Source organism: Pogona vitticeps, chromosome 2, assembly GCF_051106095.1.
Source record: "Pogona vitticeps strain Pit_001003342236 chromosome 2, PviZW2.1, whole genome shotgun sequence".
In the NCBI taxonomy this organism is placed as follows: Eukaryota; Metazoa; Chordata; class Lepidosauria; order Squamata; family Agamidae; genus Pogona; species Pogona vitticeps.
The window spans coordinates 266,137,449-266,154,800 of record NC_135784.1 but is presented as its reverse complement, the minus strand read 5'-3'; the positions used below and the strand labels follow the sequence as shown (position 1 = coordinate 266,154,800).

Here is a 17,352-nt window from a genome sequence, read left to right as displayed (position 1 = left end):
TAAGAACATATCAATTACCCAAGGTTGAGGACCACTGCACTATGCTGTTATTGTGGCTAATATTGTCATCTCCAAGATTATACAATTGTCATCGGCATTTACCTTTCCTTTACCTTTAGAAACCTTTAGGTGCCACACAGATTTACAATATCCAGACCAAACGCTGACAACAGCTGAACCCTTCAGACATCTGGAAAAGACCCAACTCATCACCAATTGTACTGCCTCAGGTTTTACACTACTGTTGGCACTGATTATTTGATTATTATTCAATGATTTGCACTTGAATGGGTTTTTAATGAGCTTCTAAGCAGTCCTTTACTGTACACCACACTAAGACACTGTTACATCTGAACACCAGTTAAATACTGCTCTTGATGATGACTAAAGGCAAGTCTTGGTCAGCATAGAACGTGCAATCTAAAATAGGCTATGGGGGGGAAAACATGGAAAAGAAAACGGGATAAAGGGGTAGGGAACAAAGATTACGGCTAAACGCCCTTCCACGTCAACGAGGATTAGCCGAAGACCGGCAATGGCCAGGCAGAAAGTTGGGACACCGCAGGAGATCGTAGTTATCAGTGGGGCTTCATTCCACTGAAGCACCAGGCGAGCAGGATCCTTAAATAAATCGAGGCAGGATCAACCACCCGCAAACTCCGGAGCCACCCTAACTCCGTCCTTCCCCTCCGGTTCTCGGAATGAAATGGAAAACCGGAGTCCAGCTTAAGCACGACACTCGCTGCGCTCCTAGACAGACAGACAGGCACAACGGCAAAAGTCTCATCCTCCAAGCCTTTCCAGGCAGGCCTTCGCCCCCACCCCACCTCAGGCCGCCACACAGTCACTCACCGGCCAGCTGTCACCACTCCTCGCCACAACTACCACCGACAGCCGCCCACAACCATTGCCCCAACCTGGAGAAACACGCGCAGGCGCGCGGGCGGTTTCGTTTTCGAAAACTCCTCCCCGCTGGCGCAAGAGGCTACGCCATGCAGCTGTCCGTCGGGTTGCCCTTTGCCCCGGGGGCTGATGGGAAGCGTAGTTTATTTGAGCTTTCCCGCAGCGGCGTTGTTTCGGAACGATTTTACGCGTACCGGTGTGGATGCGCGATACTTTAAGGCCGAGATTGCAGCCGGCTAGTACACTTACTCGGCGGACCTCCTCCTGAGTAAACACGCGTACGGCTGCCCAGTTCAGAGGCGGTTTCCTTACCTCCGCTGCTTATGGCCCTAACGCTGGACGAGAGTGACTGTGTGTGGGATTTTTTCCCACTTTTATGGGGCGAAAAGGGATAATTCAGGTTGACAGCTGGATTTCTATCTTAATTTATTTGCATGTGACAAGAACCTGAGGGGAAAAATCATATGATTATTTTTTGCGTTTTTCTTTGGGGGAGATGGGCAAACCAGTGACTCGATTTTTTTTTTGCAAGTCGCGGTGTGTACGTGTAGAGTCAAGTCGCTTCCGACTTGCAGCCATCGCAACGACGCCTTCGAGGTCACTGAGCCAGGATTTGAGCCCAGGCCCGAGTGTGTCTGCCCGCTCCCCCACAAGGCCGCCGAAATTTCTCCATTAACGATCTCCGACGGGCAAGGACTTCTCTTTCCTCGCCTTCTGCCTCTATATATTATCCTCCCACGCTGCATCATGGGAATTGTAGTTCGCCACCTCACGTTTCTCTCCCTTCCTAACTCCCCCGCCGCCGCCACCACCGTCATGAGGGAAACCGACATCCCTTCCCTTCCTCCTGATCCTTGGCGGCAGTAAACTTTTTTTTTTTTGAAAGGGGGAAAGGCGGGAACCTCTCTCTGTCGTGTCCGCCCCTTCTGTTCCGAGAAGGACGATGGGAGCGGTAGTTCTGTTTGGTTGGCTCCAGTTCCCTGCGGACTTCTTCACGTCGCTTCCCGGGCTTGAGGTCCTGCACTTGGGCCGGCGGGCGGGCAGGGAAGCGAAGTCACCGGCCGGCTATGAGCCACGCGGCGCTGCCTCCTCTTGTGTAGCCGAAGGAGCCCTTGAAGAACTGACCTTAAGGAAGAAATGGGCAGAAATCTCGCCGCCGCTGGAAAGTGCCTAAAAGTCGTTGCTTGGGCTCTCCTGCTCCTCCCGGGTTTTGCTGCAGGGAGGGCGAGCCCTCCTTTGCTCTGCCCTCACGAGGGCTGTGGCAAATCTAACGTTGTCATGGTGATGTGCGATTCGTTTGTAAGTACTGTATTTCTGTCTTTAAATCCACACCGCTCTGCAACTCGCTGTCAGTTCCTCTGGGACGATGTGGGGCAGCTCAGCTTTCAGCCGCCCTTCATTTCCCCATCGTGCAGAACCACCTGAGTCCTTCCCTTCTCTTTCTACGTGAATGTGCTTCTTGGATGCCAGAAAACCTGGTGTGGAGACAGACCTTTTTCTGAGGGTGGAAATAGTTGATCAGGCCTTGATACCACTATGCCATCCAACCGTATGCATGTTTATTTTGAAGAAATTCCATTGAAATTCAATGGGATTTCACTGATAGTGGGATTCCCCCCCCCAAAAAAAAATAAACATGCATACAGTTCGATGGCAAGTTTGCCCAGTTAGGGTGGCATGGGTGGGTATGGGTACATTTCACAAATTAACTTGTTAAGACTGAGCACTAGGGGTCCCACAAACACAGCTAAACATGTATCTTAGATGTCTTGTATTTTAATGGTATCTCTGGGGTGGGTGTTTTTGTATAAGATGACAGTGTGAAGTAATTTGTTTGGTGTTTTTGCAAGAATGACAGAACAGGCAGTAGCTCTTGGAAATGTGATGGTTATTCCACAAATGACCTTGGCTGAAAAATAGGTCAGGTTGCTACTTGCAGGGCTGCATTCAAATGCTGATGCCTTCTACTGAAATATATTAGTGGCCCATGTGTGTCTGCCCCTATATCTCAGAGTCTTTTCCTTGTTTGCATTATTCATTATAAACCCACAAGTCTGCAAAACCTTTCCTAAACAACCTGGAACAGTCTATGGAAAAATTAAAATTCATCAGTCTTCCCGTTTCCATATTTAAGATCAACATGTAACTGGTTATGATGCCTCATGGAAATGAGCCTCTGGAACTGGGATGATCTCAGTTACATTATAGTGCCATTCTTAGAACCATTTTAGAACTGTAGGGCTGGAAGGGACCCTATGGATCATGACTTATATTCTTTCTGAACAGTGGCAGGAATCACAGCGCTCTCCCATCCTGTCCCTACTCTGTGTAGAGGACAAAAGCAGAGCTTGGAAAAAAAATATTTTTGGATTATTGTTCTCTTAATCCCATAATAATATGTCCGGGCCATGCTGGTTCGAGAAGTGATGGTGCTGTAGTGCAGACAGTAACTGTTCCAAACTCTGGACAAAAGGCAGGGAATAATCTAGTTTTCTTATATGTGAAGCTAAGGTTCATGTCCTCCCTTGCCTCTCTCAGTCAAGCCATTCCTCTCAGCTTGTGATTCTTTATATGTTTTTAAGGGCATTCTGAACTTAATACAGTTTGGTAGTAAGACATCATTTATATTGCAACTACAGGGTTTAGTTCTGAAAAGACTTATGTAGCAAAGCATTGCAGTAAATATAAAAAATGTAGTGGGGTCTATTACCAGAAAGAAATGTCCCAGCTATAAAGTCCAGTTTTCCAGAAAATACATTTCCCTCAAAAATACATGGTATCTTATTTGTTTGTTTGTTCACTTTGTATCCCACTCCCATTAGTGTCACAGCACTACTCTGGGTGTGTTACAACTCATAAAATAGAAAACAAAAATAGAAATATTAAAACCAATAGCACTATCTTGCATCCAGAATGTCTGAAATTGGTATTTAGGCAACAGATTTATGATCTAATTTGTAATATTGCATAGACTATTCTCTCAAGTTATCCCCAAAGTAACCTTTCCCCCCTGCATGCAGGATGGAAGGCTGACATTTAATCCAGAAAATGAAACAGTGGCCTTGCCTTTTATAAGTCTCATGAAGAGACATGGCAGTCTTTTTCTTAATGCCTATACAAATTCTCCAATATGTTGTCCTTCTCGAGCAGGTAAGATCATACTGCAATGATAAGTAGAGTCTATCTGAATTCTAACTGATGAAAAGACTTTATTTGGAAAACCCTACATTTTTTTTCTTTAATGTCTTCATGGAACTATTTGGCCTAGGATAGAAATAGCATTGTTAACGTATGTTTCAAGTAGGTGTAACTTAAATGAAAGTTGACATTTGGGGAACTTTAGGAGAATCTCATAGCTAGGTTCTACCCATGTAAAGAGTCAGATTTAGTAGTTCTCATCTTATTTGGAAGGGTTTGTGTGGCTCTGAGATGATTCTGAGGCCAGAAGAATAGTATTTTTCAGTTGGGAAATCATTACAAATTGCTTTGTGTGGCCCTTCCTGGAAAGCAAGGTAGAAATAAATAAAACAGAAGTGGTAACTATTATTGGTGCGGGAAGGGAGAGTTGACATTTTCCATGCTGTTGGGTCTACTCTGGTGTCCTGGAGGCATTATATTATACCAGGAAAAATACTCTGGCAAGAAGGTATCAGTGAACCCTTGAATATCTTTATGGATGTTATTCTTGTCTCATGGACTGCCTTCTAGATACAGTGGCTAGAATTTTGTTGATGTATGTGTAAGCAAAATTGATTAACTCACCATGGCATATTGTCTGTTTTGAAGAAAACTGGGAAGCAGGAAGCAACTTTTCTCAGAGCCCAAGTATTTCTGAAATGCAAAACAAGCAAGGAGAGGTGTTCTGAAGGGTCTCTTGTTGAATGACACATATTTCCTCCAGATTTTGTGGCTTCCCTTCCCTTGGCTCCTGCTAACCTAGCAGTTCGAAAGCATGCAAATGCAAGTAGATAAATAGGTACCACCACGGTGGGAAGGTAACAGTGTTCCGTGTCTAGTCACGCTGGCCACGTGACCACGGAAACTGTCTATGGACAAACACTGGCTCTACGGCTTGGAATTGGGGATGTGCACTGCGCCTTAGAGTCAGACGCAACTGGACTATTTGTCAAGGGGGACCTTTACCTTTTTAACAAGGTACTGGTCAGATTACTAGGTACATGCCTGTTGAGCAGTTGTGTTTATCATGCATTGTAAGGTAACACCAGTTCACCACATTGGGTTTTAACATTTAACTTGCATATGTAGAAATCACCAACAGGATTCTGGAAATTACATATATTAAAGAGAAGAGTTATACAAACTAATTATTTTAGTGTGATTTTATGATTAATGTATTTCAATATGCTTTTTAAAGCCATGTGGAGTGGCCTTTTCACTCACCTAACAGAATCATGGAATAACTTCAAGGGCTTAGAGCCAAATTACACAACATGGATGGACCTGATGGAAAAGCAAGGCTATTACACTAAAAAATATGGAAAACTAGATTATACTTCAGGACATCATTCACTAAGGTGAGCAATGTGAAAATCATCTTTTCTTATCACTATTAGCTAAAATCATCTTTAAAACTATTTCTCGAGTACACTATTTCCATGGCCAAAATTCTGCTGAGTAAATTAAGCCTGCATAAAGATAATGACTTTACTATCAGGAGGGAATTGCCAATAATTAAAGGGTTCCTGCCAATCTCAGGGCTTATGTGATTCCCCTGCAACTTGCCACAATTAGTTTCATTGCAGGTGATTCAGGTGACCTCAGGATCAAAGCAGGAAATGTATACAGTAATTATTGGAAATCTGCCACTGCTGGATTTAACCCTCTGACACTACTGGACTTAACACTGCACTGTTTTTTAAAAAAAATTGAAAGCAAACTTGTTTCACAAATTGCCTAGACATCAGGTTTCCCAACACACAGGGATTTATTCTAACTTCCTTACAGGTAAATTGAATTTCTTTTAAATTATTTGTTTCCTTGAAAACAAGTATGGTTTGGGGATAGTATGTTGGACTGGGACTCAGAAGACCTGGGTTCAAATCTCCAGTCAAATATGCAAATTCCCTGGGGGTGACAGTGGTAAGTGACTCCTTGACTGTGTCTTACGTACCTAAAAACTATATCAGGGTTGCCATAACTTGGAAACAATTTGATTACACATAACAACAATTTTCTAGCTGTTTCTAATACTTATTGTCAGAATGCTTTAATGGTGCTGGCATGAGGCTTTTATGCATTATTTACTATTGTTGGCTCACAGACTTCCTGGTCTTCATACTACTCAACCATATAGATAATAGACAGCTTCCATATCAGATCATGAGTTAACAATTTAGTTAATAATTTAGTTAACAAAAACAAAACAAAGGCCAAAAATAAAAAACCTCTGGGTATCACATGTTTCTTTAAGACCTTTCCAAGATCTTGAGTGCCAGGATAGTCCTCAAATGCTTAACTGCAACAGTTAAGGAAATCAACTTTTAATATACTCTAATTAACTCTCCCCCCATCACAATTACAGCATCCTAAAGTTCTCTAATGAAACTCCTGGTTACAGGTAAAGCATTATAAATAGAGAGGGAGGTATTCGTATATGAATACAAATATCCCCGCATATGTGGAAATAACGAGGGTGAGGCCGGACTGTCCACTCATGATTTTGCCACTGCCGCCGACTTCATAGAGGCTTCCTATTGCACTGTTCTCCGCAATGGATTAGCCACTCTCCGACATAGCAGAGAGGCTTGTCATCCCACCTTCTGCCAGGACTGGGTAATCAATTGTGGACAATGGCACAAGAGGAAGGCCTGACAAGCTTGCATCAGCGGTGAAATCATGAGTGGACAGTCCGGCTCCACCTGTGTGGGGATATTCGTATTCCTATACGAATACCCCATCTCTAACTATAAAGCATCTATATGCTGATAGGCAGGGATTATGGGAATTGAAATCCAAAACATCTGAGAATTTCTCAGATGATTAATCTCTCTGGAATCCTCTTGATATAATCTGTTTGACTGGAATCCTTGTCACTTTTCTTAGCACTCATTGTCTGGGAAACTGTATAATCGCTTATAAAGCAATTAAACTTTTAGAAAGGATTTAGATTCTCAACAACAGTTCAAAACCTTATAAGAGCTACCATTATTTATAATGTTAGGAACATTCTAGCTTTTCCCTTCACAGTGTGTCTTCTTGTAGGCTCTTAAACAGAAGTGTTTCCAAGAAGTGTGATTCATTTGTATTATTATAGGGAGAAAATGATAGAGTTTCCGTTGTTCTGTCCTCCATGTATCTTTGTCAAATTAATGAACTCAAGTTTAATATAAGCAACTGTCATTTTTTGTGTACATGGTGGAAGATTGTATCTTTCTATAACTTAAAAATATTGTTTGGGATTATTATTACAGTAAGAGCATGATTAATTTATTACTGCATTTTGCAGTACATTAATTACTTTATACATTTCATTGTGTAAAGTAATTAATGCTAACTATAAGGAAACTATAACTAAATGTAAGGAACTTTGAAGTCCAAAGAGACCAAAATCTAAATTAAAAAGAAACAATGAAATAATGTTTCATTTACTTTGTTATTTTACTTTTAAATTTAGACAAGTCATGATTTAATCTTACTTGTATACTCAATATAGATTTGATAATTTTTTTGATGGGAGAAGTTGGGCTTAATGATCTATAGCAGGGGTCCCCAACTCCCATTCTGCGGACTGGTATTGGTCTGTGACCTTGGAAGGACTGGGCCGCTGAGACATATTTTCGAAGGCCAAAAGAACACGCACTCCCGCACACATACACGCTTGCCCCCTGCACGCACAGATACCCGCCTGCCTCCCGCATGCATGCACACACACACCGCTTGTATGCGCACATGCACAGATGCACGCATAATCCCCCATGCAGATGCCTGCCTGCCTCCTGCATGCATACATGCACCAGCACAAACACACAGACACCCACTTGCCCCTTCACAGATGCCCACCCTCCTCATGCATGTGCATAAGCCCCCCCATGCACACACAGATGCATGCACACCCCCATGCGTGCACACATGGATGCTTGCCTACCTTCCGCATGCACGCACACATCCCCACGCACGCACACATGTACAGATGCACACCACACACACACAGGTCCTTGGGAGAATGGTCTTCAACTAAACAGGTCCCTGGTGTCAAAAAGGTTGGGGCCCACTGTTCTGTAGGGTCCCTTCCAGTTCTGCAGTTCTAAGATTATTCTAAGAATATAAGTATAAATATCCAGAGAAAAAATATCCAAAACACTGATGGATGAAAAGCAGTAGGTAAAGACTTCTGAATGTTGAACATTCTTATAGTCTGTCTGTGATTATATGTGCATCGAAATGGCATGCACTGCTCTTGTTTTTTCTCTCTTGTTTTCCTTTGTTTTAACTTTTAAATATTCTCATTTTCAGTAACCGTATGGAGGCTTGGACCAGAAATGTAGATTTTTTGCTACAGCAGGAAGGCAGGCCTGTGGCAGCACTCATAGGTAATAAGACATCTGTGAAAGTCATGCAAAAAGACTGGGAAACCACCAATGAAGCAGCAGCTTGGATAAGAAAGAAGGCAACAAACTTAACACAACCTTTTGTTCTTTACTTGGGATTAAATTTACCTCACCCGTATCCTTCACCTTCCTCAGGAGAAAATTATGGGTCATCTACATTTCTGACATCTCCATACTGGCTGCAAAAGGTATGTAGATATTGTTTGGAAAGAACTGTGTTTATTATGTAGCCTAACTCGCATCTCTCTGTAACTCAGGATGTTATCCAAACTGGGCAAAATTCTGCCCTGTTTGGTCACAGAGCATGATTCACATCCTAGGATTCACATCCAAACTGTGCTGTTAGCCATGTTTTTGTCTAAAAATCCTTAGAAATCTGCTTTCCTGCAAGAGCTCTCCTTCTGGACCTATTGTTTTGATTTTTAAAAAATTAAGAAAATGCAGTAGTTGCTGAATATACAAAATAAAGTATCATAGGCATATGTGTGCTACTTTGACTGCAAGAGGCTTCTTTTTCTTTTTTAAAAAGTAGGGAAAATAGGCCAAGACACCACAGTTATCACATGCTCAGTTTTCAAAGTCCAGGTGGAAAGATAGGGCATTTGCAGCCCACAAAAGCAGCCTTGGGGGACTGCATGCAGCCCCCTCAGATCTTACTGTGCTTTCCTTGTTTTATGTGAAGTTATTTACGCTTCCTACTCAAAGGGGTGGGGTAGGGAAATGCAAGTATTTTCTTGTACAGAAACCCAGTACTGTACTATTTATGTGAGGGAGGTGTCAAATACTCTTCTTTTTTATCTGTGCTCCATTTGAATTATTCCCAGATGCTGTTTTACTGCAGTCAAAACACTATCTTAGCTTGTTGCCATGGCTCCCACAGCTTAAATAGCTGCGAAGCTTTGCAATTCTACAGGCTTTAAAAAGGTAAAACAGCAGTTTCTTTTTTAAAAAAAACTCTTCAGTGGACACAGCTCGCATCTTCCTTAGTGTTAATCCAACTCACTATAATATATGGGAATTTCAGCAATTTACGTTTTTTTTTTAAACATCTCCCTTTCCCCAGCTGTAATGCACGTTGGTGTTCTGTACTGCTCTAGTGAAATATTGATCAGCTTTAAAAATAAATGTCATGAACTCAGCTCCCCAAGAGCTCTCCTGCAGATGCTGGAGTACTTGTTTTTCTCAATTCGGTCTTTGGATATTTTGAAACTGGGAAGAATAAGGATGTACCTCATATTTGTTGGCATGCCTGTGGAATTCTTAATGTGGGCAGTGGGGAGGAAGTCCTTTCTAGCCAGAAAGGAAAGTTGATTTCCAAAACAGGCAATATGAGTCCTGGAGGGAGGAGTACATTCAGAGTCCTCCTGTCCTGCAGGCTGAGTGGAAAATTCTAACCACATGGTGACAAGGGTGAAGCATTTAAACACACACACACACACACACACACACACACACACAAACTGGTTGAAACCACCTCTGAGCTATACTTGGCAGACTTCTGCCATGAAAATGTGGAGACATTCATTATCATTTTTCTCTACTCTCCACAAGACGGTGGGCATGGCTGAAGAATTCATGAAAGCTTGTGCTGAACGTTTGCTTAAGATTGTGGCAGGCTTTCAAGGTTGGAACAGAGCATAACATTGAACTCAGCCCTCTGTTGATCTGGTGAATGCAGATCAACAGAGCCATGCATCAGTGTGATGCGCTCGTAGTAGACTGTGTTGCTAAGCAGATGGTCTGACTGGCTGCATATCAGCAGAAACCATCTTCCAAGATATGTGGCACTGTTCTGAAACACATAAGCTTTAATAGCAAGGAAGGATCAAGTTTCAGTTTTGTAGGAAGAGGCTGCATTTTTAGAGGCCCATTTAAATGGCTAGAGCTGCATGCTTATAGAGGGATTACTGTCCTCAGAAGAGGCTACTGGCTGCCAAAGTGGAGGTTGCTGCATTGAAAGGCTTTGATGATCCCCTACAACTCAACAGAACTTTCATACAAGCAACACTAGCTTGGTCCCAACTCTCAGAATAATTGGTGCTTTTAGGGAAAACAGTAACATGCAACAGGCAGAGCCTGAAGTAATTTCTTAAAGGGAATGTAACATTGTGGTACAATATGTGACTCTACCTTGACTGATGTTCCATTCTATCAACATTCAAAAACTCTTCTTTTTCACAAAGCTTTTGGTGCAACCCCCCCCCCCCAATCCTCATGCCATTCTGTAATGAACGTTAAGGACAGGTAGGTAAACAGAACACTTATAACCTTTGCCTGCTTCCATTTCCTTCTTTTGTCTTATCCATGTCAAATTATAGATTGAAAGCCCTCCTGTGCCTGTTTTATATAGTGCCATGCATATTGATGGTGCTATAATAACAACGTTTTGAGAAAAATGTTTCACTAAACTAGTAGTTTTTTGGAAGGGGCCCTTAAGCTAGTCTTTGTCCCATTTTAGCACAGAGGTATTTTTAAAGCTTGCCAGATTTTTTCGTATTCATTCAGGATGTGTGCCTCAACAAGATACTTGAAAGCTGCTGACAAACTGTAGATATAAAATATAACATCACTTGCAATATAAAATAAAACAGTTCCACCTTTTTACTAGGTGACGTACAATGCCATCAAGATTCCAAAATGGTTTCCATTTTCAGAGATGCACCCAATAGATTATTATTCCTCTTATACCAAGAACTGTACTGGGCCATTTACGGAGAAAGAAATACGAGATATACGAGCACATTATTATGCCATGTGTGCTGAGACTGATGCCATGTTAGGTAGGTGATAATCATAATAACTCTTATTAAAATCAGTGTCCTAAATCTAATCATTATTCCCAGATTGAGTAGTCCTAATGAATCAATTGAATTTATATAAGTGATGATGTATCAAGTTCCCATTGTTTCAGTAGCTGCAGTTCCTGTTGCTCAGCATAGTAAGTTGCAACTAGAATTAACCCATTGAATTAGGGGAATTTATGGAGGAGTTGACTCCCCAGGTCCTACTGCAGTTAGAACTTACTACTCTAAGCAACAGAATGTTTGTTTTATAGGCCACCTTTCTCCCGATAAGGGGAGATGGCAAATTTCAGGCAGTGAATCTATTCTAGCTTATTCCCTTAAATAGATTTAGATTGTAATCTGTTTCCTAATAATATTATAGTTAAAGTTATCATCCAGATTCTGGTTATGGCCGCAATCCTTAACCATACATTTTTTTAAGTTCTAGAATGGCGAATTGTAGAAAACTATTTTTCCAGAAAGTAGTTCAAAGATTTCATGCTAGGAATTTCTTTGAAATTTATTTATGAGACCATGTGCAGGTACTCTGTGTCCCCCCAGATGTTGTTCCATGGCACTTTATCTCAGCCCCAGCCAGCAAAGCTAATGGTCAAGGAATTGTAGTTTAACAACATGTAAAGTATTAGTGCTTCCCCGCCCCAGTTTAGATGCCTGTCTTTTATACAGGGGGCTAGTGCATAGGTATTCCCGGAACTATGGTAATGTCCTTTGCATGTTAGAGGACAGGACCAGATAGATCTTTGGCACATGCGCAGCCTACAAAATGAAACCAAGGAGTAATGTGATTTTACAGTCTATTTGGACTGTAAGCCTATTTTCATCTGTGCTGCACAGGTCATCATTCAAAAGTGGGCATTAGCCTTCACCATGCAAAGGACATGCTGTGGCCTTAAATATCTGAACTGGACCTGTGTGACATAAAATGCTGGAAAAGGACTTGTGAGTATTACAGTCCAACATGTTTGAAAACCTGTTTTGGGGGTACAAGTTAGCTAGTATTGATCATTTGACTTCAGGGTCTGGAATCTGAATGCCCATTGTGCCTCCTTAGAAAGGGGCCAGATGAGATCATCTGCAGCATAGGTGGCTGAGGGGGTTAGGTTCCCTGCCATCTGGGTAGTTTTTGTTGAGCCATATGGTCACAGAAAGGGGGACTGCTATACCTTATGCCGAAAAAGCTCTGGGAAAAAGTCACTGTAAGTTGAAAATGACTTGCTGGCAGATAATTAATCAATTAGTGCTCGCAAAAAGTCAGGGGTTAGTCTATATGCAGCATTTTACATATGTTAGCAATGTCAGTGATATAGAAGGGACTACCATATTCTGTTATACATAGAAATTATTATCATGCTTCTGGGCTCATGTATATTCTTGAATGAGAAAGAGACTTTGGCCCCATTGATGAACATACAAGGCCTCCTAGGACTTCACTAGGTTTCAGATTACTGAAGTGTTGATAGAAAATTTCAAGGAAGTTGTAAAACTAAGCCCTTAAAAGTGGAGTGCTGTAAGTATTCTGTCACAGAATTACTATGCAAAATATAAAGTTTTAGACAGAGATTTCTGAAGGTACAGAAACCACAGTGTACTTGGTGATAGTAGCTGTGGAAGAAATGTGTCCAGAATTGTCAAGAAGAAAGTAACATGCTCCTTCTGATTTCCCATTATTAGGTTTTTTTCAGAAATGCCATTTGTATGAATGAGAACCTCACTGACTTGATCCAGTGCTTTCTCTGTGGTGTTGCCGTATTTCTTAGTGGGTTTAAAAAAAAAACCCAACTGTTCTTATATATACAGGTGTTGAATGCACATTTTAATATTTTGAACTGAACCCGGTATCAATCTTTCCTTGTCTTTTGCTGCAGGAGAGATAATTTCTGCTCTTAATGAAACAGGACTACTCAAAAGCTCTTTAATCGTATTCACTGCAGATCATGGTGAACTTGCTATGGAACACAGGCAATTTTATAAAATGAGCATGTATGAAGCAAGTTCCCATGTTCCTCTTCTTATAATGGGACCAAACATTAAACTGCAAAAAGTATCCAATGTGGTGTCCCTTGTGGATATCTATCCTACCATGCTTGGTAAGTGGTATGTTGATACAACCAAATAGTTTGTATTACCTGAAGATTTAAACATGATTTTAAATTATGCCATTTCCAACAGTCAGTTATGACTGATTGTTAAAAAGCATGATTGAGTGTTGCTTATGGCATTGCTGATGATACAGTGTCACCATTGGGTCTACACCGTGTTGTGATTTACTGCTCAGGCCACAAGCACAGTAGCTGTCTGGGTTTAAAGCTGACCGGTCAAGCCAACATTTGGTATAGCGCTATGTCAGCTTCATCCCCTGTGATTTAATATTGAGGGTATGCAGGGTGTATTTTGGGTTGCATGCATACTGATTGGCTTTCCATTTTACATGCACAAAGATACTTGCATAGATATGGCTGATCACTTTTATACTAGTAATAAAATCTCAGGTTCCTCATTACTAGTGTAAGAGTTTCAAGCCATTCTCAGTATGAATTGTTACCAACTTGGTTCCAGCTAGTAATCCCAACTGAAACAGACCATTTGAATCAGTGGGATTTATATTGTTAGTTTGTCATTCAACAATTAATTCAACTCAGATATTTAAGCCCAAATGTTTTAATAACATGGAAAATGACTGTTTTATCTGAGTTATAACAATGGACTCTCAAAATCCTTTCAAGTTTGTAACTTATGAATCACTTGGATTGGGAAATTCTGCATTCTAATAGGCCTATCCCATTTCCATCTTCAGGTCAGTAAACAATTCAGGTTGCTTTCCCTTTCAAAGTGGCAGACGTGCTTTATAGCAGTGGTTCCCAACTTTGGATAACCAAGGTATTCTTGGACTGCAATTCCCAGAATCCACAGGAAGTGCATCTAGTGGTGAAAGCTTCTGGGAGTTGCAGTCCAAAAAATACCTGGTTACCCAAGATTGAGAAACACTGCCTTGGAAGAAGCTACTTCCATTCAATAATTGTCTGTCTCAAGGAAAACAGAAGGGGTGTACGAAGCTTCTTCTGGGAGGAAGAGCGGGCCTTGGTGGGCCAGAGGGAAAGCCTTGTGGATTGAGTCCAGCTTGTATGAGGTATCTGGTTGCAATGTAATACATCTGCCCTTTGGTTGTATGGCACTGTTTGAAGGCACACAATACAAACTATCTGAAGCTAAGCAAATCCACATCTATTTACTCTCTGGGTAGGAAATGACAGGTGTAGCACTGAGTTTCATGTAAGTAAGGAAGCATATCAATAAATGAGAATAGAGACAATGCATCCTGGATCAGTCACACGGGTTATCCCAAACAATAGAGAATTAGATAGTGAACCTGATGTCTTTGCATGCTGCATAGTTAGTTGTGTTTAATATGATGATTTTACTTAAGATAAGTGAAAGAAATTCAAAATTAAAAGCCCCTTCTGGATAGGAAAACACTTTTGAAAAAACCTTGCAAAATGGCAGGAGTTCTATTCTATACTGCTGTATATTTCTTGCAAAATAGCCAGGATTTTCAAATCAAATCCTACATTCTAACTGGGGACCTTAGTTTAAAATTACTAATCAACTGAATCATGCAGCACATCTTTTAATCAGATCTCAGTTCCTCCTTTCTTGATGGTGACTTTCTTTTTTTTAAAAAAAATTCTCCTGAAGTTTGTATTTTTAAATCACTGTCCTTCCTGTTCTCATTCTCCATATGTTCTCCTGGTTTTTCCTTCCTGTAATCAGAATGTTAAAAATAAAAACCATAAATCAAGAAGGATTATTTCATGTAGGTGAGTAAATGGTTAATGCTGTTGCCTTAGACATTCTGAGAAACAGACACTTACGACCTTGTCCGTAGTAAATAGCAGTATCTTCTCTGTCCTTTATCATTTTCTTTTATAAATTATTGATTTACATGTATTCACCATTCCTGTCTCAATATTATAGCACTGTAGTGCCTTAATATTACAGTACTGTAGTTATGCATTTAATCATAACACCCTTATGGAGCTTCTCAATTAGCTTTAGTTCAGAATACAAATTTTAGTTTATTTGTTGTTAATATATTTTTTGGATTCTCAAATGTAAATAACCACCAAAAGGAAATAGTTACATACTGAGCCATACCTTTATATGCACAAGATGTACAAGGCAGAGAAATACATATGTGTTGTCAAAAGACACTCCAGCTAGAGCATATCTTGTTTGTTCTCCTCATAGCTAGGAAACTGTAGATCCAGGTATTCCTTCTCATGACAAACTGAGTTCTATCTTAGGAGATCACCAGTGTGGAAATAATAACAACAGTGACTACCAACTTTATGGGGCACTACACAGATAAGGAGCATAAAGTATTTCAAAGGTGTTCAAAAGGAAGGTGTGTCTCCCAAATATTTTGGGGTGAGGCATCTCCTCATCCTAGTCTGTGTGCTTCCCCTTTAGTATTTTACACATTATATTATAGAATAACAGTACCTGAAGCATATTTTAAAAGATTCATTAAAAAGCATAAGTATGGCTAGTTGCATTGTATACCAGTTGAAAAACTTTAGGGTAGGTAACCATTTCCTTTATACTAGAAGAGCAAAAGCACATTACCAATACGCACTAAAAATGGACATGCTATACTTTCTTTCCTCATTATGTTTAATCTTTTTCATTTCATTCATTTAATTATTTCCCATTGAATTGATATATTATTTTTGGCAGATATTGCTGGAATACCTATACCAAAAAATCTCAGTGGTTATTCACTGATGCCTTTAATACTGGAGAAGGCAGAAGATACAATCCCATCTAGAGAGCTACATGCTCCTTGGATTCTGAGTGAATTCCATGGATGCAACGTGAATGCTTCAACCTACATGCTGCGAATTGACCAATGGAAATACATAGCTTATGCAGATGGCCATTCAGTATCTCCTCAGTTGTTTGGTATGTTTATTATCTCTGATCAGATCTGCATTAGAAGGACAAAGTAACATTTCCAATATTGCTCCACTGCCTTTCTTCGGCTTTTTTAAACGAACAGAAGGACAATGCATCCTGGATCAGTCACATTGGTTATCCCAAACAATAGAGAATTAGATAGTGAACCTACATATACAGTACCTGCCCAAGCAGCCACATCTGCTGTAAGGACTCTCTTCTGTCCCATCAGTGGGAAACAAGTACTGTACTACAAGAAGACAAAGAGGATGTCTTTTCTGTGGTGACACCCCAGCTGTGGAATGCTCTCCCCATGAATGCCCAATTGATACCAGTGAAGATGCTTCATAACCAAACTAAAATGTGACTCTACACGAAAATCTTTGGGGTTTAGGATCTGGTTTTAAATTGTGGAGTTCAAGTACATGGTTTTAAATAGTTTCAAACTTTTAAAATGTCTTTACATTGTTTCATACGTATAAGGTGTTTGAAATTGTTTAAATTGCTTCTTGTAAACTGCACTGAGGTCTTTTGATATAGAATTAAATATTCTGAACACATCAATGTAACCGGTAATTAGCAGTTCCATAGGCTGAGACATGACGATTTCAAAGAGAAAAAGCAAGCAAGCTGCTTTCAGTAACTAGCAATGGCTGTTTGAGCTGCACTATGGAATCAGACTACTCAGTGTTTTCTAAAGTGTAGCATCAGTATGTTTAATTTCTTCTGATTGTTCTTTCTGTTTTTCTTTGTTGCAGACCTCTCTGCTGATCCAGATGAACTAACAAATATTGCAACAAAATTTCCAGAGATTACAGAATCTTTGAACAAAATACTTTACTCCATAATTGATTATCCAAAAGTCTCTGCTTTGGTTGAACAGTACAACAAGCAGGAGTTTATCAACTGGAAACAAGATGTAGGACAAAACTATTCTGATACCTTAGCTAACCTCAGATGGCATCAGGACTGGAAAAAGCACCCAAAGATGTATGAACATGCAATTGATCAGTGGATTATAGGGAAGACACATGTATGAGATTTACGTGGAAAGTGAAAATTAAAGTCCACTAAATAATCTGATTTTGACCATAAACAGACAATGCAGGTATAATGAGCACAGG

The 17,352-nt window shown here is 40.5% G+C and overlaps 2 protein-coding genes across 4 annotated transcripts in view; one reads left to right on the top strand and one right to left on the bottom strand.

Annotated features, from left to right (window-relative positions):
- SKIC3 (SKI3 subunit of superkiller complex) overlaps positions 1-988 on the bottom strand; it is a 62,777-nt gene extending 61,789 nt beyond the window's left edge. Inside the window, exon 1 of the mRNA XM_072992516.2 lies at positions 853-988. The gene's annotated coding sequence lies outside the window, so the exon portion shown is untranslated. The remainder of the gene's footprint in view (positions 1-852) is intronic.
- A 911-nt stretch (positions 989-1,899) lies between these two features.
- Positions 1,900-17,311, top strand: ARSK (arylsulfatase family member K). Of its 3 annotated transcripts, XM_020793214.3 has the most exons (8): positions 1,901-2,202; positions 3,924-4,053; positions 5,279-5,438; positions 8,377-8,659; positions 11,080-11,251; positions 13,141-13,362; positions 16,010-16,234; positions 16,987-17,311. In XM_020793214.3, the coding sequence occupies exons 1-8, from the start codon at positions 2,041-2,043 to the stop codon at positions 17,265-17,267; spliced, it is 1,635 nt and encodes a 544-aa protein (XP_020648873.3). In that variant the 5' UTR covers positions 1,901-2,040; the 3' UTR covers positions 17,268-17,311. The 3 variants fall into 3 exon arrangements, with proteins under 3 accessions (XP_078242419.1, XP_020648873.3, XP_020648874.3); XM_078386293.1 differs by lacking the exon at positions 16,010-16,234 and having other exon boundaries at positions 1,900-2,202; XM_020793215.3 differs by lacking the exon at positions 3,924-4,053 and having other exon boundaries at positions 1,938-2,202.
- The last annotated feature ends 41 nt before the right edge of the window (positions 17,312-17,352 follow it).

Bases quoted from the DNA above. Each gene is read 5' to 3' on its own strand.
- ARSK (XM_020793214.3), top strand. From the start codon at position 2,041: ATGGGCAGAAATCTCGCCGCCGCTGGAAAGTGCCTAAAAGTCGTTGCT. The intron at 13,363-16,009 runs GTAAGTGGTATG...TATTTTTGGCAG, and splicing joins TATCTATCCTACCATGCTTG to ATATTGCTGGAATACCTATA. The intron at 16,235-16,986 runs GTATGTTTATTA...TCTTTGTTGCAG, and splicing joins AGTATCTCCTCAGTTGTTTG to ACCTCTCTGCTGATCCAGAT.